The sequence below is a fragment of the Manis pentadactyla genome, chromosome 6, assembly GCF_030020395.1.
Source record: "Manis pentadactyla isolate mManPen7 chromosome 6, mManPen7.hap1, whole genome shotgun sequence".
In the NCBI taxonomy this organism is placed as follows: Eukaryota; Metazoa; Chordata; class Mammalia; order Pholidota; family Manidae; genus Manis; species Manis pentadactyla.
This window is the reverse complement of record NC_080024.1, coordinates 43,406,874-43,432,599: the sequence shown is the minus strand read 5'-3', so window position 1 is coordinate 43,432,599 and position 25,726 is coordinate 43,406,874. Positions and strand designations below refer to the sequence as shown.

Sequence of the window (25,726 nt, the reverse complement as noted above, 5' to 3'; positions counted from 1 at the left end):
AAAACTGGGTGGATATAATGAAGATGTTTGATTTACACAGCAGAATTTCTCAAATATAAGTGAATCCTGTCAGGGTTACACCAAAACCTACCTTCTACCTAGTAACCTGTTGGCTGGCAGCAATAGTTTTCTCAAGTGAGGACATTATGAAGAATTAATGAGTTGTTAAAGAGTCATTCACTCGTCTATTTACTTCTAGTAAAATGCCTTTAATAAAGTGACATTCACACCTATTCAAATCTTTTACCATGGCTTTGGAAAGTCAGGACATCTATAGTTGGCCAGGCAGGAAATTATAAGAAAAAAATACATTTCACTTTAAAATTTGGTATGGGCTTTGTTGGAAATGAGAAAATAGAACTAACATAGGAGGAAAATATGCAAGTAAACATATTATTTCTTTGAAGGAATGTGTTATCAGAAAAGATATAAATTATGTGGCTTATCTGGCTATGGAAGTGATTATAAAGGATGGAGCACATGCTAGCAATTTTTTGGCTTGCATTATATGTAAAGACTACACTCACTTTCAAAGTATGAATAATTTTCAAAAGACTATGGGAAACGCCACATCAAAGTATTTTCTTAGAATATTCATTTTCATGGCAAAACAGTTTACTTCAATTGTACCCATCTATATTTCAGTATATATTTTCAATTTCTTAAACATGTTAAAACAATACATTTCAATATTTTTCCTTAAATGAGAATTTACAGTAAACAAAATATTTTTGCAGTAATAATCATGCTTTTCAAATTCATAACATTTTTCTTAGAAATGTATAATATAGTATTTAGAACACGTATCTATTGCATTCCCATAGTAAACATTTACATACTCCTCAAGGGCTCAGAATGTGCATTAAATGACTCCAGAATTAGAGGAGGAAAATTATTCCTAAGGACTTCTCCCCAGTGCTTGGCTTAATTGATAGGTGTTCCATTAAAGCCTTCAAACTCAATGGTCAGGAGCCAACAAGCAGTTCAAAACAGCTTTTTAACCATGCCAGAAAATTTTTAAAAAAATTTTTTTAGATGTGGAAGGGATACAACTATGCACTTAAGATAATTTCTCCTCACATGTCCTACTGATCCTGGTTGCCTTCCCCCATGCCCTCAAATGGAGCTTTGTGGTTGTGCTGGCACACAGAGAAAGGACATTTTCCCAGCTGTTAAAAATTACAAGGGACATTCCTCCAGAGGCTATAAATGCCACTCTCTGAATACTAGTCAGAAGATTGGAATCAATGGTTTTTAAAGTGTCTTTAAATTAGTATATCCCATGTATATGTCTGTATAATGAAATACATCAGTTGATAAACCATGAGTGAAAAATAAATTAATATCTGAAAACCACATATTTAGGTTGAAGTGGCATTTTCCTTGGCATGCATTGTCCTAGGGAATGACCTGTTACAGAATGAATTACAAGAAAAGGAAGGATTTAAGTATGCTGATGTCCTTTATCTCCTTCACTTACAAGATAAGGTAATACCTTTACAAAATGTTAGAGCTCATTTAGAAGAAAATGTTTTTTAGACCATATCCTCAAATTATCATTGTATCTTTTTCATGGCAATATTTAAATATGTTATTTAAGAAATGTAAAAGCCCTTTGGTAGGTCATTAATTTGTAATAATGGAATATGTTCCATATTTTTCACAGTACTCTTCACCTTTGAAATATAGCAATTTTAATGCTTGGAGACTAACCAAAAATGAATGTTTTCTGTCCTGGATACATCAAACCTTTAAGTTAATTTTATGACCTTTCACCCCTCAGTCATCCACTTCTTACCCAATATTCTACAGTGCTGCATCTCAAACTATTCTCAAACTATTGTGAGAATAATTACAAATTACTATTTCTAATTATTTTTTAAATACACATTTTTACTCTACTGTGATACACAAGGAATAGCCTTTTCCTAGCAATTTGTTATGGAGTGGTAATTTTAAAAAAATAATTTTAAAAAAACTTTAAATTTTGGAATAATTTTAGGCTTTCCAAAAATTTGCAAAAATTATACAGTGTTCTGGCATATCCTTCATCCAGCTTTCCTGGTTATCAACCAGGAAATTAACATTGAACTACACTATTAACTAATCTGCAGACCTTTTCTACATTTCACCAATCTTCCTATCAGTGTCCTTTTTCTGTTCCAGAATTCCAGGATCCCTCATTCCATCTAATCATGTCTCTTTAGTCTCCTTTTCCTGCCTTTCATGATTTTGACAATTTTGATTAAGTTCAGGCCAGTTACTTTGCAGAATGTCCTTCAATTTGAGCTATCTGATGTTTTCTCATGATTAATTTGAGGTAATGCACTTTGGCAAGAATACCACAGAAGTGATGCAGTTTCCTTTATTCACCTTCCCAGTGCATCATTTCAGGGGCTATAGGATGTTGACATATCTTTTAACTGGCAATGGTACTTGGTTAACATGAAGTCTGCCATATTTCTCCACTGTGAAGTTTCTGTCCTTCTGTTTGTAATTAACAATTATCTTGAGGTGAGGTATTTTGAGACTATGCAAATATTCTGTCTTGCATTATACTTTTATTCACCAATTTAAGCATCCACTGATGCAACGATTACTGTGGCATTTACCTAATGTGATTTTCAAAAAATTTCCTTCTTCCTTCTACATTAATTGGTATTTAACTGTAAGGAAGGGCTGTTTACTTTAAATGCTTCCTCTCAGTTTCCATAATCTTGTTGTCAACCATTTTGTGAACTGTTACTGTTCCATGGGCCATACTTTGAAAAGCACTAACCCTAGAGAAACGTGAGAAATTTTATTGTCTACAGTGTATTTACCAATCAAGGAAGAAAACTGCCAACTCTCTCAGTTCTGGGAAATTTTGGAGGAAGAAAGAGTTGTAAGGGGAGAAAGGAAGTCGTTGCATTTTTTTTTTAATATAGAAATTTACTTTGGTACACAAAAGGATGCAGAAGAGCTGCTACAGTAATATGGGGGATAACAGGGTGAGGAGATTGAATTTATGTCTGACTGACTCCCTCAGCCACATTTCTCTCCTCTCCATTCTGTTCCTTCAACACTGTATTTTCAATATCTCTTCCTCAGGGACACTGTTCTCTCCCTTTTCTTCTCCTACCCATTCCACTCTCAATCATTCTCCTTTTTTTCCCAGACTGTTACCACCTGCTTCACTTTCTGGACCCTATTCCCTTGACTGTACCTAATGTCTTTCTTCTTCCCTTTGGCCAGATGACTACTTTGATACACATAATTTTTATTACAGAAAATTTCGAACATATATGGAATAGAAAATAGCATAAAAAATTTAAATATTCCCTGACCCAGTTTCAGCAGTTATCAACTCATGGTCAGTTTTATTTCATGCATATACCTACTTGCTCTCCCTATATTATTTTTGAAGGAAATCTCAGGCACCATAAAATTTTACCTGTAAATATTCCAGTAGGTACAACAGAGCATTTTTATGTAAAGGTGAAGAATGGCATGAGGAAACTCACTCAGATGAGTGGTTCTCTCTCTGTATACCAAACTGTTCAACTAAAATATTAAAAATAATGTTTAGCGATACGATTCCATTTTTTGGGTCTTGCTGGAAGATCTACCGTACTTCTTCATCTTTGGCTAGTGGACTGACTCTAAGGGAAAATTCGCTCTGTTTGCCCAGTCCCTGAATGTTAAAATGTGATTTTTAAAAGTAAATCATTTTCTAGAACTCCTCTTAGGATTTACTTCAATAGAATTTTACAAATAAACCTATCTTAAGAAATGATAGAGGTCATTCACAATGCAATAATAGCATGCTATGTAAGGGAAGCCTTAATATATCAATTCTACTTTGAAAGGTTGAAATGAAAATAAAAGTAGGTTGAAACAAAAAGTTGAGGGTTAGTGAAATTATGGAGTTTCCTATTACCATTTAAGTATTAATTTGCATAATTGGTAATCTTAACATTCCCTATGAAAATTTAAAAATTTTTTCTCTTTTTTTCCCCAATACCACAACCTAGTTTCCTATTTTATCTTCTCAGTAATACTCTGGGGTAAATTTATTATCTATTTTCCCCAATAATGTCATTAAAATTTTATTCCCAGAGTTAAGACTGTAATACATAGTTGACTCATGAACAACGCAGGGTTGAATTTCAGGGGTCCATTTATACATGGATTTTTTCTAGTAAATATATTGGAAAAATTGGGGGAGATCTGCAACAATTTGAAAAATTATTTTGTTCCTTAGTTTGCTTTATTGTAAGAATATAGTATATAATACATAAAATACATAAAATATGTGTTCATCAACTGCTTCTATTCTCAGTAAGGCTTTTGGTAAACAGTAGGCTAGTAGTTAAGCAGTAACATTTTGGGAGTCAAAAGTATGTGAATTTTCCAATGCACAAAGTTGAGGAGGGTTTGGCACTTCTAACCCCTGCATTGCTTGAGGGTTAGCTGTATTTGAATGGATAATAATTAAAAATCTATTACCTTTAATAACATGATAAATGAAGTAAGTTCAAGATAATGCATGTTTCTTCCATTTCCAGAATATTTGTTTAAGAGCAGGCTATGCATTAGCCCTTTTTGCCTTCAAAAATCGTTTGCAACAATACTTAATACTGGAAAGTGGAATAATGACCATATCAATTTTTGAACCTTTCCTTGAATCTACAGTTGAAACTGAGAAGGCAATGGCAGCATTTCAGGTATAAAACTGGAAATTAAAACTTCAAATCAATAAATCTTTCTTAGTGAAAACTTGAAAATAGAAAAAATTTAAAAAAAGAATTTAGAAAAATGTTTACTGCTTTGTAAAATTCACAGTATTTTTCACACCAGACCCTTCCACCTGATAAAAAATCCTATGAGGATTTCTTCATTTATATAGAATTTTACAAGTTACATGGCACTTTTGCCTTTATTCCTCAGCTGATGCTTAGAACAACTCTGTCAGGTTGCTAGGCAGATAGTAGTATTTTCATCACCCCGATTACAAGAGAGAAATGTGGTAGTGCTCAACACAAGTATTCATTTGCAAATCTTTAGCTGATCACCCTGATTCTTCAACCTATGACAATGATGTGTATCTGGGTTCTTCCTAGTCTTATTCTCTTCTTTTTCTATCCTCTGACCTTTAGTATTAGTATTTTCTATGAACCCATACTTCTAGGATACAAAGGTTGCAAACACTGAAGAAAGAATAATATGGCCTACTATTGTCACTGCAGGGATCAGACAGGAACAAGTGTGCAAACTCCTCCCTTGCCACTTGCTTTCTCTTCTACTGAATCATACCAAATGACTCCTTCTACCTTCCTGAGAAGTGCCCCCCTAAACATAAGGCTTAATTAGAAAAGATGAGTAGAAAATTTTCAATGATTCTATGCTTCTTTTTTCTTTAGATTATTGTATTAGCTAAAGTCATTATAGATGTGGACCATATTACTTTATCTGCAAGAGGCGTTACTATTTTAGCTGATAGTCTATATTCAATTCATTCCACTACTATTGTCTTGACAGGTAAGAAATAACTAGAAGCTAACTGTACCCACATAAAACTGTTTTTGAAAAAGCTTTCTTATAATCTGAGCAATGATAAAATAATAAGTCTGATACACCTGTCACAGTTTGAGGAATGAACCAGTGTTAAGTCTACATGGAGCAATGTGAGTCTACTCTGTGTCCTGAATGGGAGCAGAGTCAACTCTGAACATGGTCTTTTTGATTTCCTAATTATATTTCAAACCCCTAATAATTTTTTCCAGAGTATGAAATGAGAATCCAACTACTAGCTGCCACCACCAAGTTACACACTGATTTATAGCAGTACTGGCAGATTTATACTGATGTACCTGTCTGGTTTCTTTTTGACCAATTGTGCATATTTAGCTAACATTTAGGATTTTCCTATATTGCTATGTGAAGTAGCAAAACAAAATGGCCCAAGAGGGCTCTCTACACAACTAAAGAGAATTGTGTAACTATTACCTACTCCACACCTAACTCTTGAGATGATCAGTGAGTTAACTCACTTGATCATTCTCAACACAAACAGTATTGGAATGACAGCCATATGGGGTGACTACTACCAAAAAATAAATACGGTGTTTATTTCTTAACCGACAAGGATAACTGAAGGCAGCAAAGGAAACTCCACTTGCTGCCACAGAATTATTTTTTTATGGAGTATATTTACTTGATATGGAAGGAAAATTCAAGCAAACTAAAACTTTCTATTGGAAACTAGCTAAGAAAAACATGTTTAAAAGAAATTACTAAATATATTTCTACCTAAATAACATTCTTAATTTGTCATAGTAATTCCATGACTCTGAAACACAATTTTAGTGGGTTTAAATTCTACTCCACAAATTCTTACATGCAAGAAACAAACTAGCTTTCAAATATTAATTTCCCCAGGCTGGTAGGAATTCAATCTCAAAAAAATTACTGGGCTTTCTCTGCACTTCACCATCAGAGTCATACACACCTCTAGAGTCAAATGTATGTCCATTGTATCTCAAGCAAAGCAGAATATTTAAGCCTTAGGTGTAAGTAAAATAAACGATGTGCTTAGTGTCCAAGTCGACATGGTTGCTAGAAGAGGCTCCAAAGGTGAAGTTTTGCAGAATGTGGGATTTCTACTGGCAAGTGTCCAGTTTTCCTTTGTGCACTACTTAGCCATTCTCCACTAGAACTATTTCTATCTTCTTCTTAGACTTAGTTTCTCTGTCCTCCTCCATTTGTTTCCTAATTCTTAGTCCTATCTTTAAAGACACCTCTCGCCCTTCTCCCTAGCATAATGCCTTTTATAAACTCTGGCTTTTGAAAATATAAGCCTGAAAGAAAGGTTATCTTTAGACAATTTTTGCTCTAAGGCATTGAATCTGGCCTTCCCCATCCTGAAGCAATAAATATAAAAAGCCTTCTTGGCTTATAATGGAGGCCAGAAAAAAAATACAAGGAGAACAAAAACCCAGTTAATATCTCTATATAATATCCATTCACAAATGTAAAAATGCATTTATATCTTAAAATATGTTAAACTTACTCCAACATAGCAAAAATACTGTGAAAAAATATCACATGAAAGCTCCAAAAACATGAATTCGAATGAAATAATTTTAAGCTGGTAGTTGCACATTTATTTAATTATCAGATCACTTTATTATTTCCAATCCCAAAACATTTCATTTTACAGCAAAAACTTGATTTTAAATTTAAACTTCAATAAACAATACATTGCTTGATTTTAAAATACCATTATGCTCTTAACTCAAAGCCATTAGAACTACATAAAGGACATATTATATGGTAGTTCAATTATTACATCCATAGTCACAAAAAAAAACCCTAGAGCCTCAAAACAAAATATATTCTGAAGTCATGAGGAAGAAAACCTCTTATTTTCAAAATTCCTCACTCTTAAATAAACTATGTAACCTTTACTATTTGAGACAGAAAACCAAGCCATAATTTTGGCAAAAGTGTATTCTACACTTAACATACACTATCCTCCCAACACTTCATTAATAGAGATGTCTGTGATTCAAAACTTTTTAATGCTTTGTGCAAATGAACAAAAGCACAGTATGTCAGTTTGTATCAATTAAATAATAAGCATTTTTTCTTGTTTAATTTATAGGGAATTTAATAGCTAGCCTGGCTCATTCGAGAGCTGGTATTCCAGAAGCATTTACCACATTAGGGACAATCCAACGGCTCTGCTATCATTTGTATTCAGGAAAAGAAGAGGTAAAAACAAAAATAATTCTAAAATTGTCTATTCTAAAAATATAATTGCCTCTCTCACTTCTGTGGGCTAATTTCTCTGTAAGTTGACTTTTATATAATACTTCATGCTACTAACTCAAAATTAGGTGATTTCTTAAATACTACATCTGCCATACACAATTTTGGTTCCCACAATTGTACTTATTTGTTTTAACTTCAGTATTTAAGATTCAATCTATGAAAAAGTATACTGATAAAGAAATGTATAATTAAAACATTTATAAAATATCTCATAAAAACTGGTTCATTTTTATGATCTAAGTCATTTCTGTGATTATTTGGAATGAATGAAAGTGGAATCCAATGGAGTTTTCTTTACCTGCCAGACAGTGTTAGAGATGAGGGTGTGTAGTGTTCCCCTACGCTTCTCCCCCAAAGTCTAAGGTAGTGTTTCTCCAACTTCAGGGTACACTGGAATCACCGTAGGTTGCTGGCCTCCATTCCCAGAGTTTCTGATCTAGTACCTAACACCCTAGGATTTACATTCCTAACAAGTTTGCAGAAGCTGAAGCAGCTGGTCCAGGGAACATAAACTGAGAACCACTGTTCAAGATGTGGAAGATATACAGGCATATACAGCAGTCAGTTGCCAATATAAAGACCAATATGTCAACCCTCTGTTATCCTGCATGGGCCTGGTTTATGTTCATTCTATGATACTTCTTATGCCACCACGAACAGATTTTCCTAACAACTACCCCCAAAATTATACTTAAATTAATCACATGAAAACCTAATTACTTCAGGTCACAGGCAGAGGGTATTTCCTTCAAAGAAGAAAATGGCTACTATTTCTGGAATCCTGTGGCCTGACACTTGTGCTTGTTTGTTTTCGCCAGTTGAAAAAACGGAGTTGCTTTCCTGTTTGTCTTATTTTTTACTTACTTTTGTCCTACAGTCTCTTCTCTGGCTTCCTATTACAACCACCTCAGCAGTTTTGAAAAATTCCAATGTCCAGGCCACACCCCTCCAAAATTAAATCAGTTTCTAGGGGTGGAACTCAGGTGCGAATAATTTTCAAGCTATCTAGATGACTGTAAGGCATAGTCAAGACTGAAACCCTCTTAGTTAAAACTCAATGTTTTTTCCTCTGGCTAAACAGTAAAATCACCTTTGGCATTTAAAGAACACCGCAAATACGCAGATTCTATCCCCAAGAGATTCTGATTCAATTGGTGGGCTTTTCCTTAAACTCCTGGTGGTTCTAAAAAAATGTAATGGAAATTGAGAACTAGTAGAAATCAATGGCAGTTGGCAGCCCTCTCTAAAATTATGGCTGTTATGCTTCCATCTATAGATTGCCACTGGTTGACATATGTATTCGTTAATAGCTACAAAGACTTTCCTGTGAAATTTCTAATGAGACCACTGGGTTAGGTATTTTAAGAACAAAGCTCAGTATTTAAGGAGGAACTGTTTCTTCTTTACCTAGGTCTGCACAGCTTGCTCCTGTGCTCTTGGCTACTTAACTTACAATGCAAATGCTTTCCGCATACTATTAAAGGAGTGCAGGAATAAGCCCAGTCAGTTCCTTCGTATAACAAATAATATCAGCAGAGATGCAAGTATTAACCCAGCATTTTTAAAGGAATTTCAAATGCAACAAAGAGTGGGACTTCCTTCCTTAAGGTACTGTGCTTCTGTTTGAATTTGCAGTAGTGAAATTATTGATAGAGGAAATTTTAAGGAAGTTGAAGGAAGATCAAACAAAGGGGACTCTTCTTCATATGAATTGTTTACCAAGAGAAAAACTTCACTCTAAATGTCCATTGCCAATGCCTGTTTTAATTCCAACTTAGCAACAGAACTGTGAATGCAGACAAGTTTTTGGGAGACTGGTTGCCTCTAAGTCTGATCCAGGAAGCCATTTGGGGGTAAGCTGGCGTACATTTGAGAGTTCTAAGCCAACCAGGAACACCATGACCTTGACATCATATGAACTTTTGGACTTGATTCAAAACTATGCCAAATTCCCACAGCAGAAACAGGGCTGGAATAACAGCAAAGTTCCTCAGGCATATATTCAGATGATTTTGCCTCCTTCTTGTCAGTTTCATCATGAACTTAAGTTTCTGAAAAAACAGAGAGGAGAACCTCCTTATAATGGGCAAATTTTCTCTTTTTTCATACATGTAGCTGAATACAAGTCTTCTCTGCAATTAGCACTATTTATGTACAGGAAATAACTAATGAAGACATATTAAATCTATGATAATAGAAAAGAATAAGATCCAATAGTGAATCATGGTTCTATAAATTAGTTTTAAAATATGGAGAAAAATGACTACATCTTCAGAGTCACTTTAAGTTTAACTCTTTCAAAAACTGAAAACCCAAAACTGGTTATCTAATTTTATACAATAAGCCAGGAAAATCAAAATTACAACTGCTATAATTGACAATATTAAAAAATAATATGATTCAAAAAATTAATTTAAGGTAAATAATGGAGGTATTATTTTACAGTCACTTTTACAGCTAGCCCATATGGCAACTTTTTGGTCATTAGAAAAAGGTGCCCCTTCCTCAGGACACTTCGCTGCTAATCTGCTGGAAAATGTTTGTAGTAACTATACAAATCTGCAATGACTGTAAGGCAAGCGGCACCCCTGAGTTGTGAATAATCAACCTTCAGGATTATAACAATTGGTCTGTAAACTTATAAGAATGGTTACCAAGTGAAGTAGAATTGGTAAGCAAATAACAATTACTCCCATAACTAATAGTGCTATACACTTTCCTTAGAGCATTTTTATGGACTATTTCCTTTAAATTTTATAACAATCCATGAAGGAGTTTGATTCAAATCAAACTATGGGAAATGCACTAAAAGATTAGTAAGAACAATTTGGAACTTTGGGATGGAAAATCATATCCTTCCATAAAATATTCCCTGATACCACTACTAGAAACAGAAAGTAGATGAATAGTTGTGATCATGCTAGCATTTTGTGGAGTACATACCACTTCTCTATTCCCATGACCCCATCCAGCTCCAAGAATAGTGGATTAGAAGAGGCCATGGATATATACATTCTGAAGTATGTAGAGAGACATAATTATACTGGCATTAACTGACCTTGCATGAAAATAACCTGAGCCTAACACTAGCTAGTTTTGTATTACCCTATAGCCACAAAGTTGCATGTGAACAGACTGAGGCCTGTGCCTCATTGAAGCTGACAACAGCAAATGTTCCTCATCAAAGTAACCAGCAATACATTTGTGATAACAACCTTTAATATATTAACTTTAATCAAGACTTACATTTTATTACGAGGGAAATTTTGTAATACTCTATTTGTATGTTACATGTACAGGATGATAATTAACTAACACTTCTGTTAAAGCCACACACAGAGCACCATATTAACTTAGATACTTTCTTTGACTTGAAACACTTCATCAATAATTGCTTTTCAAATTTTTTCATTCTCAATGCATAAAGTGACTGACCTGATCTTTATTCTTGAGCCTTATCTCCCATCACATTTCATTCCAACCACCTCAGACTACTTAGTGCCCTCTGAACATGCCATGATGTTTTACAATACTATAACTTTTCATATCCTATTTCTTCTATCTAGAATACCTTCCCCCCATGTCATTCATTTGAAGACCTATTTTCTTCCATACCTAGCTGAAGTGTCTCTTCTCCCATGAAGCTTTTCCCAATCACTTCAAGCAGATTTAATGTTCGAAATATTTTGAGTGGTGAGTAAATGAGTAACTGAATATAAAATACCTGCAGGTAACATGCATAGTTAGTATAAGTAACTTGTATAAATTAGACTATTAGCTACTGAACATGGTATCTGGGTATACTGTCTCTATATATTTCTAGTTTTTGTGGTAAAAATGTTTTCCTTTTAGTCTAGAGATAAATGGAGGACCATCCATAATTCCTGTCTTTAAAAAAGGTAATTGATTTTTCCTTTATTTCTGAGTTACTTTCTAGCTCTGACACTTTATAATACTGTGTTCCATTTCTAAAAAGTGAAAATGTAGAGGCTACCAAAAAACTTTACCTGTAAACTTTTGCTTTTTCTGTGTACCTAAAACATCCACTCATTTGCAAGCCCATGTTAATAATTCCTTTTAAGGTTTTCTCTATTAAAATTCACCTGACAGAAATTCCTTTCTTATGTAGTCTTTTCTCTCAAGCCATGCACATGTTATTATTGAAACACGTAAGTATGACTTAAATTATGATCTTGCTATTGTTCTGTTTCACATATAATTATCTGTCTTAAAAGTTCTCAGGGCAGAGACCATATTTTTTCCATTGATACCCCATATAGTTTTATACATAGTTGGTAGATAATGACTGAGTGACCTAAGCCTGTTAAGAGCAGAGTCCAGATATGATTATATTATCCCCCAATTCCTATTAAACATGTAATAGGAAAAATAAGGTACTTATTGACTTCATGTATATGCTTGGTGCTTATTCATGTATGCTTACAGTAGTGTATATTGTCCCATGGTGAAAAGCAAGGCTAGAAACATTTAGAAGACATGATCAGTTTGCTTAAGCCACAAATAGAAAGGGAGAGAATAGGAAGAGAGAATAAAAGGAGAGGTAAGAAACTTCATTTATTCAGGGTAGTTACATATGTGTGGGAGGCTATATTTCTGAATATCACAGGTTAAAGAATATTTTTTGTATAATTTCTTTAGTGTAGGAGTAATTTACACAAAAGAATAAAGTCAGTCCCTTTTTTTCTTCACTTTAATATTGGTTTCTAAACAACAATTAAGTTTCACAGGTTTGTGGAAAAATAAAAAATAAGGGCAATGTAGCAAATTTCTGATAGTTAATTTCATTCAATATAAAGTCTGTCATTTTGAAATAATGCCTTTTACACTTTCTTTTGGTGTTAAAATATCCCTTCTTTTACAAAACGATGTTGATAGTAGTTTACATTTGTTCTTTTGTTAGTGCCAACTTGAAATAATAAAAAATCGGCAACCATATATTGGTCCCCACAATTTTTGCACTCTGACATCTAAAAGTATGGGGGCTACTGACTTGTTCTCTTAATATGCTTTAGCGATGTGAAGAAAATAGAACTATGCAGAATTGAAAGCAATGAGACTATACCTAGGGCTTTTAGGTAAGAAAGAGACATTTAATTGTGGCTCTCTAATTTTTAGGAAAAGAGCACCGAAGAAAATTTAAACCTAAAATCCAACGAAGAGATTCTCTGACTTTAATACCTCCTGTAACTAACTTCATGGGATCCTTCAAAACAACAAAAAAGACCACTGTTTCTCATAATATTTTTTCCTTTTCATCTGTAACTTCATCAGATATCATAAAAGTATCAAGACCAAGAATAGTAGTTTTGAGCCAACTTGGGAAACATGTACAGAAAGATAATCCAGAGTCTGCAGAAGACTAATAAAAGCATCAGTATGAAAGGATGAAAGGATACCTGAGCAATCTTTTAAAGCTTCTAATTTTTAGTTTTGGTAAACATCACATATCTTAGTAATCTTTTTGAATGGAAGTTCTTGATATTGATGCTTAACAGATTTTCCTAAGCATGTCTACTGGGATTTTGTTATCAGGTCAGAGTTATGGTTTCAAAAAAAATTAGTAGAATTTTCTGTAATAGAATATTTGCACTTAAAACTATTAATATATGGCAACCAACACGAGTGGCTAGTCTATCAAGTGTTGAAAACATTTTTAAATTGGTAAGCTGGGCTAGAGACTTGACTCAAAGTAGCCCACATGTTAACACTGTAAATACCTTGAGATATTTAATGATAACTACTATACCTGCATGACGCTTTCTAAAACCTGAAATGTATACTTTAAAAATATTTTTTTTTAAAAACCCTGAAATCATTGTCCATCAAATACAAAAGCATGGCTCTAAAAAATGTGGCCACCAGCACTGACCATTCTCCAAGATAAAGAGGGTTTCTGCAAATGGCCTGCCTCTTAACTATACTATAAACTAACCTCAGCACATATGCCTGTTAATGTTTCTTCCTTCTTTTTCCTTTCCATCTTTTCCTTTTTCTTCTTTCCATTCCTTCCTTCCTTCCTTATGGCTAAGTACTGATAGAACTAAAAATATGTTTACAGAATTTTATCATTTTCTTTATCTGCAGTTTCCCTTCTTTATATCATGAGCTCAATTTTGATGTGTGCTTGTAGCACCTGGAACAATTTTGATACTTTGAATTTTTAAGAAATTAGATTACAGATACCCCTATTTTATAATATTTGTGATAGTACAAGAAATTTTGGTCAATTTTCTTCCATAGTTTCTATGCACTGATTGTAATAGCCACAGGAAATAATACACCACTTCTCTATAAATTCAGATTCATATGATACAGACACAAATTCAAATGTAAAATGTGAATTCACAAACTATTAGTTTCTTTTAAATGATATTCACAAACCAATTCTATCATACTTAAACCTCAATATCAAAAATGCAAAGCTTCATAAATATTGCTGTTTCTGTATGTTTTTTATGTTCCCCATATAAATTATATTTTCTATGTCCAGGATAAAATGGATGATGACAATGCAATATTATTGTGTGATCACAATTCAAAAAAAAAGAACTGCCTATGGAATTTTTCAAAAGGGAGGTCACCTTAAGGCATGATTAAAATAAGAAATGTTTTCATTCTGAATTTTTATCCTTACCCCCTAGTTTCTCAATAAAGCAAGTCACTAATTACAAAGTTAATAACTTGGTCCAGTATGGATGATGAAATATAAATTTCTGATACAATCTCTCAAAGGACATTAAACAGTCAGCAGCATTGTCCATACAATGAAATAGTATCTTCAGTTGCTTTACTCTAGGCAGAGAAATGTGATAAACTGTTACGATAGCTGCAGTACAAAGTTTCAGATTCAAAGGTAATTATCCCAAGGCAAACCAAAAAAAACCCTTTTTATCTGATATATTTTCATCGATTAAATACAAATTCTAAAATAATGGACGTAAGTGTTTGTGGTCAACTAAAAAAATATAATACACACTGAAGGAGTTACTTGCATATCATATTTCTTAAAATAGATGGATTTTAAGAAATACATACACAACCCCTTTGCATTTTTGATGTTGAGGTATAAGTATGATAGAATTGGTTTGTGAATATCATTTAAAAGAAACTAATAGTTTGTGAATTCACATTTTACATTTGAATTTGTGTCTGTACCACATGAATCTGAATTCATAGAGAAGTGGTGTATTATTTCCTGTGGCTATTACAATCAGAGTACATAGAAACTTATGGAAGAAAATTGACCAACATATTTTTATAGTTAATAACATACATTCTGTTAGAGAAGTCACTTTTGTCTTGATTTAGAATGCTCTGATTTGACACGACTTTGACCTGGCTACCTTTCTAAAACTGCTCTCTTACTAAAAAAGTCAGGCTAATGTTTTTTTTAGCAGGAGCCAAACAATAGCGTCTACAATCCTGATATAAGAAAGGGGGAAAAAGATCTGGGCCTATCTGATATGGGGCCAGGATTTGGCAGATCACTGTAGTTCTTTCATGGTTTTTCTTTCTACCCACCAATACTAATACATTCTTTTCCCCACAAAATGTCTTACTTTGCTTTTGGTAATTAAAAAACTTCTACTCCCTTATAAGACTATAACATATTATTATAGTCTCTTAGAAAAGAAGGTTGAACATCAAACATAAAAAGGTATAACAGAAGTCTTGATAAACAATTAATATTATTTATCTTTCACAATTTGATATACAAAAAAATCAAAACTTAATGTTGAAATTATTACCTTTAGGGATTTTTGGAAAGTAAAACTTAAATCATAATTTTTAACTGTGGTACTTTTATGGCAGCTTCTCCAACTTCTTTTGATATATCTACTCCAAGGGGACATCTGCATCACAATCAGATAAATCACATTATTTCAAATATTTGCTTCCTGATTTGTCACTAGTTTTGTACATTATTTGCTTAGAATTCTGACAATCGGTATAGTTATCTGATGTATAATCACCGATATGCAGTGATAGTCCTTAAATATGTACAAATACAGTGAGACCTCCAACAAGAAGAATGGGTGAAGGAAGGCTAATTCCATTAATAAGAAATCTAAATTTGAAGATATTTCTTAAAAACCACTCTGAGGTATAATCAACATATAAAAGGCTATCTGTGTTTAATGTATACAACTCGATGAATTTGGGGATTTAGATGCTATGAAAGAAATAGTTCTATTGTTTTCAAATACTGTAAATAAGTAAACACTGAAAATGAAACAGAATAACAAAAAATGCCTCATAATTCTCTATAAAGCTTTAAGCATAAAGTTTACCACATAGCTAAAGTCAAACCTGTGTCCAATCCTTCTTGAGAAATTCCCAAGGTTTCTATTGATTCTTCTCTGAGGTAATTCATCACCCTTACCCTCTGTCTATTTCTATCCTATGATTTGTCACATTTTTATAATTTGATACTATAGTTCATTAAATAAATTAATTAGCCTAAGTTCATTAAAGGAAATTAATGTAACCTTTCTTCAAGTACCACCAGAATGTCAATGAAAACCTCAAATGTAAAAGCAAAATCCAGGCTTTGACTTTCATAATTCAACTTGCATAAACATTATAAATGGTTCCACATACTTTGGTTCATAGCGTATGCCTTCTGTGTTGTATAAAATGCCCAAGCCAGCACGCAATCTTTCAATACCATTCCTAAATAAGAATCAGTAAAATAAAATGAATAGCCCACGATTTAGAGGAAGATTTAGCATGATGAAATGGCAATTAATATTTACATAATTATGAGTAAAGCTCATACATCCAGTGGCTTACCATGCAATCATAATGCCGTTGTCAGTACACAGCCTGGGAGGAGGACACAACAAAGCACATTGTGTTGCATTTGTTACCATTTCCAGGGCTTTCCGGATATATAAATTACTTGCAACGCCTCCAGATACAACCTGAAGAAATTGGGAAGACGAAAATTAACAAATATCACATACTGATGAGCCAAGCTGTTAGTTAACTTAGGAAAATACCAACTTTATACAATAAGAAAATAATCACATTTAGATATTTGGGCAAGTCATGTATCTGTATAATAAAAACTTGGAGAAGGAAAAAAAATCAACAGTTTCTATAACAGCTTACAACTATTATTCCTGTATATTTTCTTCCAACATATTTCTAATTACAATCATAGTACAACAATACTCTAGACCCTGCAGCTGTACTTAAAAGCATTTTCTTCATTTTACTACATAATTCTTAAAAACCTATTATCCTTGATATGTGTATTATTAATCTACCATCATTTAAATATTTTTTCACTTTTTTACTTTCAAAATAATTAAGTTTAAGATATAAACAGGAAGTTTATGAAGACTTTCATGCACATTTAAAAGGTTTCATCAAAGACCATAAATTTGAAGGAAACCAGCCTATTTTTCTAAAGATGATGACAGCAGTTACTGCATTCCTTTTCTTATTGAAAACCCTCTTTTAAATTCAATGAAAAGATGCAGCCTTGAGCTTTTTTGCCACACAAGCTGCAGAGATGTCCCATAGAGCTGCCATACTTGTACATGAAGTAGCTGTTCTCCTTTATTCTGCATTATTTCATACTGTCAGGGCTAGCATACAGCATAAACATCTTTTCATCCTATGCACAGGGTCAATTGTGCTTTTGGAAGAAAAGTAACATATTGTAAAGAGTTACTACTATTCTAAAATGAGTTGACAAAACTTACGAGCACTGCATTACTTGGAGATAACAAGTCTCTCTGTTTGCAAAACAGAATAGCGCGGTGTGTTCTTTTTGCGATGTGGCATGCTGTTGTGTGCTGCACTGCAGCAGCAATGTCTGCAGCTGAAGACAGGATTTGCCCCTTCTCAATACCTGAAGAAATGAGAAGGTATTTTTAGGCATAATCCAGGATTACTTATTTGTCCAACTTTATTAATTGGAAATATACCTTCCTCTTTTTCCTTTTGCAGTATTATCTTATCAATAACATTTTGAAGTCCAGAAAAAGAAAAATCACAATTTTTAGCACGTTGCATGGGAGGTATGAAATCAAAATGCACTTTATTTCCTTGTTTGGCCAAATATTCTATAGCCTTCCCACCACTCATGGTGGAGCACTCTGGATGTTTTATTAAAGCAAGTCTTCTTGCTACCTATCAAAAACAAACAAAAATTTCTGTAATGAGTCATAAAAATGTACATTTTGAAAGCAAGATGCAAAAGAAGTGAATTTTACTTATAAAAGAAAACTTTGGATGAATAACACATGCTAGACTTCTACAAATATGGACTACAGCTGGTGATCAGTAAAACAAGAAAATCTTGCTCCTTCTGAGAACTTGGTCAGTGGTAGCCAATCACTGCCTCCCTATCTAGTTTTGCTCTTCTATTGGGGATGTAAATAGGTATGAAGTTCAAAGTGGTTATTAATGATGAACTTCAAAAATTAGAACCTGTGCTATTTCTTCCAATTATTTCAGCTGTTGACAGCAGGTTTTTTTGTATATGACAGTAGGATCTGTAGGAGTCTGAAATAAAGGAAAAAGAAATCTGCTTGGTGGTGGGGTCAGCAATTTTGATATTTAATCATAAACCCAGGGCATCTTTAATGTCCTTATATTAACTTCAGATATCCTTTTATTTCACACTTTTACAGTACCTTACACTTTAAAAAGTACTTTCTTTCACATATATTATTTGATTAAAAGCATACCTGCATCTGCCAACTATCTGAGCCTTTATCTACTGATGTTAAGTCTATTACCATTTTATTTAAAATGTGTAAGAATTTTTTATATGACTATGTAGTAGTGTTTTTCTTTTTTTTCTTACTGCACATAATTTTGGGGGGGTCCAATATATTATTCAGAAATGGTAGAAGAATTGCTAGATGAATGGTAGTAGTGCATCTATTACTATTTAATTGAAACAGACATCTTAACCAAAAAAATGAAGAAATTAATTCTTAAATAATTACCTTGTCAAGCATGTCACCTGGCGCTATGTCCAAAGACTTTCCAAGAAGCAGAAAATCTGAAACTCCTCTAACTAATGCCAAGAGACAATGACCCCCAGAAATCAAAAGAACTAAAAAAGGAAATTCAACTTTACTTGATAACCTGATAGTAAGTGCATGAGCCTCCATATGATGAATGGGAATGAAAGGCTTTTTTAACTGCTTGACCAGTTGTAAGCTAAATGATAAGCCTACTCCCAAGCTTAAAGCAAGTCCTGGTTTTGTAGTAGTTGCAATTGCTGAGAGTTCACTTGGACAGACTTTACTGGCAGAAAGAGCTTCTTGCACTATTCGTTGAATATTTTCTCTGTGAAGTTGTTGAGCTACTGAAGGAATAATCCCACCTGTTCTGAAAGAAAAAAAAAACCAGCTTTTATAATTTTAAGATTGTAAAAATAGATGAAGAAAAGTTATATATTATAGATGAAGGCATGTTTTCAAATTAATCATTATATAGCTAAAAACGTTAAGCATTTTCAAATATTGTGCTTTATAAAGTAGCACACTATAAGAACTCAATATGCAGTGATTGAGGGCGTAGTGTCTCTGACTTTTCAAAATTGTGTACAACAAGCTACTATGAAATCACCAAAACAGTTTTGAGAAGCATTCTAAGTAAGAAGTCTTGAACAAGGAAGACACAGGATAAAAGTGGATTTTAGGGAAATTAATCTCTCTGCAGACAAGGAAATTTTTAAAGAAGTTTTTGTTAGAGTATTTGTATAAGGCAATTACATCTTAAACTGGGTGATCATGGAAACAGAGAGAGAGAGAGCCTTGAAAACAGTAACAATTAATTGGATATAAGGGAAGGACAACTTAAGTCATCAAAGATGATTCAGATATTGAGCTTGAAAGACTGGAAGAAAAGAAGTATTAACAGAAAAACATGAAGACAGTTTTGTGAAGATGAGCTTATTTTTAAACACACTGCTCTTGAGGTTTCAGCAGGACAACAGACAGCTTGAAATCCTGGGAAAAAGTTTGGGAATCCAGTACTCAGAGTTGGTAATTTTGATTTGTGGTCCACACAGGACAAGGAGGGGATGACTAAGTACCAAGAGTAAGGAAATGGGAAGCAAAGTTGTTAGCAAAAAATCTGTAAGCATGTGACTGATTTATAATCAGAGAAGCCGGGCCATAAAATACAGGGTTTGCTAGATGCACCTCTAATCTCAAAAAAAAAACAAAAAAACTTCAAATATTTGATGTTGCAAGATCTGCTAGTTCTATACAAAGAAATGAAAATCCTCAGTTAGGAGCATTCAGTGAATATTTATTTAATAGTTGTATGTACTGTGTCAGGCAATGAGGGAGGTATTAAAATAAATGAATTTATTTCAACATATCCATATTATACCTTTTTCCTTAATCCTTCAAAGCTACTTTTTCCTATATTCCTCAACTGTTAATGGTGTCAATAACCTCCTAAGCACTTGGGTTTCACGGTTCACCTTTATCTCCTTTCTTTCCTTGACTTTTCACGTTTAAGTTTATCACAATTCCCCCTGCCAACACATTTAGAAAGCTCTCATTATCTCAGTATATTCAAAGCCTTCTAATTGCACTACCCTAGATACACTCTCTCATCCTGGAAGTCCATTCTATGTTGTGTTGCCAGAAAGTAAAGCACAGTGCTAACTCCATCAGTCTCCTACTCAAAAGCCTTTATTTTCTTGGAGTTTGGGAGACTTTAAAGCCAAATCCTCTCCCTCCCACTTATTTCTTCCTTCTCCCACTTGACTACCTCCCTTCCTTTCTGTGCCTCTGCAATGTATTTTACCTTCCAAGGATTATGCTAAGTACCAGAAACAAAAAGGATAAATAAGACAATGGCTTTATTTTCGAAGGATTAATAATGAGCATGTCTTCTTGTCTTTCTTAATTTGTATACAGTATGGATAGGGGATGATGAGGGAAAAAAGCTAATAAAGAGGCAGGGAAACCCTTTGGTCTCAAGGCTACAGCCAGGAATCCAAACAAGAGACAACAGTGTTGGAACTAAGTCAGTGCAAAGGGAGATGAAAGTTTCAAGAAATATTTGGGAGGTAGTTTTCCTGTGACTGGATGCTGTTTGGATACAGAACGGTGAAAGAGAAGTCAAGACTGTCCTTCAGGTTTTGCACTTAGAAGAAACGACTCTCCTCCCAAGCAATCCTCTATTATTGCACTTCCCATGCAGTTTCAACGTGATCTGTTTTCCCGTCTTCACTTATTTACAGAAGTAGTAGAAGTACTGTTGTTACTAATAATAGGTAGGTTTTATTGAGAGCTATTTTATTTAGCAGTTTATCAAGAACTGCACTAAATGCTTTGAGAGAATTCACATTTAATCTTCACAACAATATTATGAACTAGTTTCATTATCCCCCTTTCACAGATAAGGAAACCAAGACACAGAAAATTGTGCAAGGTCCCAAAGCTAGTTAAGTAGCTAAACTAGAATGTAAACCTACACTAAACTACTTTATGTAGTAAACTGTTTAGAGGCAAGGATCACGTATCTTAGTCATATATTGACTCCACATATATTTCCAATTATAATATTTTATATTATCCCTATTATACTCCCCACAGTCCTACAGGGCAGGTATTATCTCTCCCATTTTATGTATGTGAAAACACAGAGATGAGGAGGAATTTGCCGTAAGTTAGAGCAATACTAAGTGCCTAAGTCATGATTCAAATACAGGTCTGTGATACCAAAATACCATCTTTCATCACTATTCAGATTTTGAAAATTGATGGCATGAAGGCATATTCGATCTGTATGGTATTTTAATGTTTTGAATTAGCTACTAATTTAAAAAATATGATGGAGATATTACAGGAACATTCTGGATTTCCATTTTCTCTTGAAAATTCTATCAAATAACATAGGGCCTGCATTCCCACATGGCAACAATTGGCTGGATCTGAGTACAGGCCTTCTCCAGACTTTTTCCAACTTTACATCCAGCCAATTTATTTATGTAACCCGCCTTGGGGTCCTTTCATGTGGTTATAAATATCCAGCCCATTTATTTATGTAACCCACCTTGGGGTCCTTTTATATAGTTATAAAACTTGCACCATTCTGTGCTTTAATATAACAGTATATTATTATTTGTTCAAGTACCAACATGAATTATGTGTATAAAAGTGAAAGGACTTTTTTTTTCCCAGTGATCAATGCAAGTTATGTTGGGTCACACTTTCTTAGGACTTTAGTTGAGACCATGAAACATACAGTGCCTAGGAGAGGAAAAGGCATTACTTAGGGGAAATCATGGACACGTTTGGAATAGGAAATGATAGTTTCTTTTTGGCAAAAAGATTAGCTAATGTTGGGACCTTAAAAGCCATGTTGAGGGTTTAAGGTTTTCTACAGCAAGTTATTAGAAGCTTTGGCACAAAAGAAATTAACTGCGAAAATATAACTTTTATATATGATAAACACAAAAGAGTTATTTCATTTTACTTTTTCCAAAAATTGTGTAAACTACCAAGATGATGTCTACTTACTTTAAGTGAATTTCAGTTTGGGAATGTATTGCTTCTCCCAAAACATTTCCAGTTTCATCCACCACAGCAGCTGCTGTATCATCACAACTGGTTTCAATTCCCAATACTAGTTTATGAAGAAATAGTTTTCCGGGATAAAAGTTAAAACTTATTAAAAATTCATAAATTTTCCTTTTTGATAGTTTAGAAAAAACTCCTGTCTTGTTTAATATTAGCATACTTTATAGATCATTCCTAGAAAAGAATTAAAGAAATAAACACTGTTATTTGGAACTGACATTAGCCACCAGCCCATTCAGTTAAGCAAATTTCTGATAACTTATTTTTCCATATAGTTTTGCAAAATTATAGGAAAGTTTTACAAAACTCAGCAAAAAGTTTTAAAGGCTGTAGCAATCTATTAATAAAGTATAAATGCTCTTGAAGGGGAAAAACAGGTAAGTCCGATATAAAATTTTTTAGTATTACTATTACTTTCATGCTGCTTTTACTAAACTATTATTCTTTATAAAACAACAAATAGTACAGTACAATAGTTGTATGGGTAGTCCTCTAGAGAGCGCTATTTATTTTTTGATTGCTAAAATTACAATAAAACATGGTTTTAAAAGGTCAAACGATAAAGGCAAAATAGAAAAGATAAAAAAAATATGCACGCCATATCCTGGAAACGTTTTTTAAAGTAGAATTTCATCGTTTGGCTTGAAAACAGTAATTCACATAAACACACACAAGATTTAGTCGAGAAAAAGGCGTTCTCATAAAGCATACCTTTAAAAAAACCCACATCTCAACTAAATTAACTACAATCTAGTAAGCATTTAATTCCCTAATTACAATTTTTCTAATTAAATCTCATTTTTGCCACAAGTTTACCACAACGGGGATCTATCCCAATATTCCCCCCCCCCAAAATAACAGTCCATCACTAAAGCACCCTGTTATTTTCACACTGCCAAGTTTCCAGATCACCTGTTCTAGAACTTTCCGGATGTTTAAATAGGCTCTTTCCTACCACAATAATGGACAAAATGGAAAAAAGAGCAAATAACTATTGTAAAATTACATTGTTCCATGGGAGAACAGGGCATGCAGGGATTAGATATGCAGGACCTATTCGCAGAGGGCAGCTGCGGGGTGTGCAGTCCAAATGGGCACACCTCGAGAAATTATATATGCATTCACTAAATCCAGGCAAAGCAGCTGTGCGAAGCAGTTTTCTTCGGGGCCAAGAAGGCTCCCAAGTGAATCTAGGGCAGGTGGCCATCACTAGTCTCTGTCTGCTTTAAGCAGGCAAGGGGCTCGGGCTGAAACCGCTTTTCCAGACACGTGAAAGTATCAGCGGGAGAGGGGTGAACAATTCACCCACCTCACTGGTCTCCTTCCCGAGCAAAAACAGCCAAATGCCCTTCCTTACGCGCAAGAAGCGTAAACCTGTCGCCCCGGAAGTGATGTAATCAACACGGTGCCAGCGTCGCGTCGCCGGGACCGCTGCTACAGCCCTAGACGGCGTTGCTTTTTATTCATAGTGAATGTAAGCGGAAAGGCTGTCTCTGTTCCAGACGCTAGCTGGGCGTTCATGCCCTTCTCCCGGATTTGTTGGTAACGAGACTTCCGCAACGTCACATGGCTGGTGACTGACCTATCGGAGGCCGAATACAGATTTGTCTGACTACACAGTATTAAATACTACGCTGTATTAAAAGAAATTTTTCTTTTGGCTGAAATTTGGATGCCACTGTGAGAAAAGGACAAGGGAAGATTATTCCTCCTTCCGTCCTAAAGGAACTATTACCAAATGTAAAGGTTGTGGCCTGAGATAACCTAATACTTTCAGACATATAAAGTGGAAACTAGGAACATTCCCCCAAGAACTTGTACAAGGTTCCGACAGGGTGAAGTGTTTCAGGTCGGACAGTCTAAAACGTTACGCCCATTTTCACTTGCAGTAAAAGTTGACAGGAACAGGTTTGTTTTTCGTGATTAAAAAAAAAAAGGCAGGAAGAATGCGGTGGTATTCTTAAAAAAATTATCCTATTTTCATAAGGATAAATATATGCAAACCAGCATAGTATGTACTTAGATTGCACCTCCGTTTTTTCTTTTTTGCTTTTATTGGGACGTGAACTTTTTACCATTTGTAAGTAAATTGAATAGATTTTCCCAAGAGGCTTTCTTCTTCTCTGCTGGGCTTTAAGGTTTTACTAAGCAAGGACTTTATATATGCAAACTTGGACAGCGCTGGTACATATATCTGCCTTGCTCAGTGTGAAACTTCTGGTATAAAAAATGAATAAATCACAATCAGGAAGTCACACTTACAGTCTAGTGGTAGATACAGATACGTAAATTCATAATTGCCAGAATGTTTTTGAGAGTTTAGGTGAAATTTGTGTTTGAAAACACAACCAGTGACAATAAAAACCAGAAGTAACAATAAAGCGATTCTTATTTTGTGCCAGAAAGTGTTGCAAATTAGTTTATTTAATCCTTATTAAATCCCTTAAGGGAATTACTGTCCTCATTTTGCCAATAAGGCAAGGGGGGCCACAGAGCTTGGGTGATTTGTAGTTTACACAGCTAGGATTTGTGGAGCTAGGATTGGAAGTCAGGCCATCTGGTTCTGGAGCCTGTTTTCTTAATTGCTAAAAGGGAAAATAACTCATATTTTGCCTAGGATGTGTTGTTGACCCAAAGAGAAAAAAGGAAAATCGAACATATAATAGTTAAGAAAAATTAATCATCATGTCTGATTGTGTATGATAAGTCAGAGATTATTTTCTATTGTAAACTGGAATCTAGTTCACATGAACATAAAACCTTTCATATATAGCACTGTTTTTCTTGTAATTTGAATTACGTAAGCTGGTGTGCCCCAGTGCTCTCCTGTACAGTCAAGAGTTACACCTGTTGTATGTGCTAGTTTCTTAGTAGATCCTTGTCTGGGCACTCTTGGCTGGTGTTGAACCAGCAGAACTCTAGGACACATCAGAAAGGAATTTCATTCTTCCTTTTGAGTGCATGTGAGTCGTAGAAAGAAATGGCACAACAGTCACACGTATTTGCCAAGTGAAGGTACCCATTGTCCAAGTTCTTTATTGTACTAGATGAGCAGTTACTGGAGGAAAGGCATGTATGCTTTGTGGGGTCTATTTCTGGGCTTTCATGCAGATCACATCATATAGTAAGAACACCTTTCAGGGGCATTTTCAATGAAATATGGCCTAATTACTGTAACTTCAACTTGAATTGAGAGTTGCAATTGAATCTAAATAGGCTCATTTGGTCTCCCCTATTGCTCGTCTAACTTTCCATTTGTAAACTTTAGAAGAAAATTATATAAGGAAACTTTACAATACTTTGTCCCTCATTGTCTAAAT

The 25,726-nt window shown here is 34.2% G+C and overlaps 2 protein-coding genes across 5 annotated transcripts in view; one reads left to right on the top strand and one right to left on the bottom strand.

The window, feature by feature from the left end:
• The window catches only part of ANKAR (ankyrin and armadillo repeat containing), a 65,697-nt gene extending 51,957 nt beyond the window's left edge, over positions 1-13,740 (top strand). The window contains exons 17-23 of the mRNA XM_036881837.2: positions 1,366-1,488; positions 4,548-4,706; positions 5,403-5,520; positions 7,646-7,755; positions 9,227-9,423; positions 11,668-11,714; positions 12,952-13,740. Coding sequence (XP_036737732.2) covers positions 1,366-1,488; positions 4,548-4,706; positions 5,403-5,520; positions 7,646-7,755; positions 9,227-9,423; positions 11,668-11,714; positions 12,952-13,199 — 1,002 coding nt within the window. The 3' untranslated portion in view covers positions 13,200-13,740. The remainder of the gene's footprint in view (positions 1-1,365; positions 1,489-4,547; positions 4,707-5,402; positions 5,521-7,645; positions 7,756-9,226; positions 9,424-11,667; positions 11,715-12,951) is intronic.
• On the bottom strand, positions 7,123-23,871 carry OSGEPL1 (O-sialoglycoprotein endopeptidase like 1). 4 transcript variants are annotated; one of them, XR_008998228.1, is made up of 9 exons: positions 23,716-23,871; positions 22,347-22,580; positions 18,804-19,191; positions 17,775-17,979; positions 17,550-17,698; positions 16,630-16,760; positions 15,585-15,689; positions 11,431-11,539; positions 7,123-9,866 (listed from the first exon to the last, which is right to left on the bottom strand). XR_008998228.1 is itself a non-coding variant. In XM_057503780.1 (9 exons), the coding sequence occupies exons 2-8, from the start codon at positions 22,562-22,564 to the stop codon at positions 15,611-15,613; spliced, it is 1,242 nt and encodes a 413-aa protein (XP_057359763.1). In that variant the 5' UTR covers positions 22,565-22,580; positions 23,716-23,871; the 3' UTR covers positions 11,017-11,539; positions 15,585-15,610. The 4 variants fall into 4 exon arrangements, 2 of the variants coding, with proteins under 2 accessions (XP_036737697.1, XP_057359763.1); XM_057503780.1 differs by lacking the exon at positions 7,123-9,866 and adding an exon at positions 16,438-16,509 and having other exon boundaries at positions 11,017-11,539; XR_008998229.1 differs by lacking the exon at positions 11,431-11,539.
• Positions 23,872-25,726: the final 1,855 nt, after the last annotated feature.

What these genes read in the sequence shown, in the direction of transcription:
- OSGEPL1 (XM_057503780.1), bottom strand. Translation starts at nt 22,564, where the DNA reads ATGCTAATATTAAACAAGACAGGAGTTTTTTCTAAACTATCAAAAAGG. An exon ending in CAGGTGACATGCTTGACAAG is followed by an intron (nt 17,980 to 18,803) that starts GTAATTATTTAA and finishes TGTTTTTGATAG; the next exon opens with GTAGCAAGAAGACTTGCTTT. An exon ending in AACGGCATTATGATTGCATG is followed by an intron (nt 16,510 to 16,629) that starts GTAAGCCACTGG and finishes ATTCTTATTTAG; the next exon opens with GAATGGTATTGAAAGATTGC.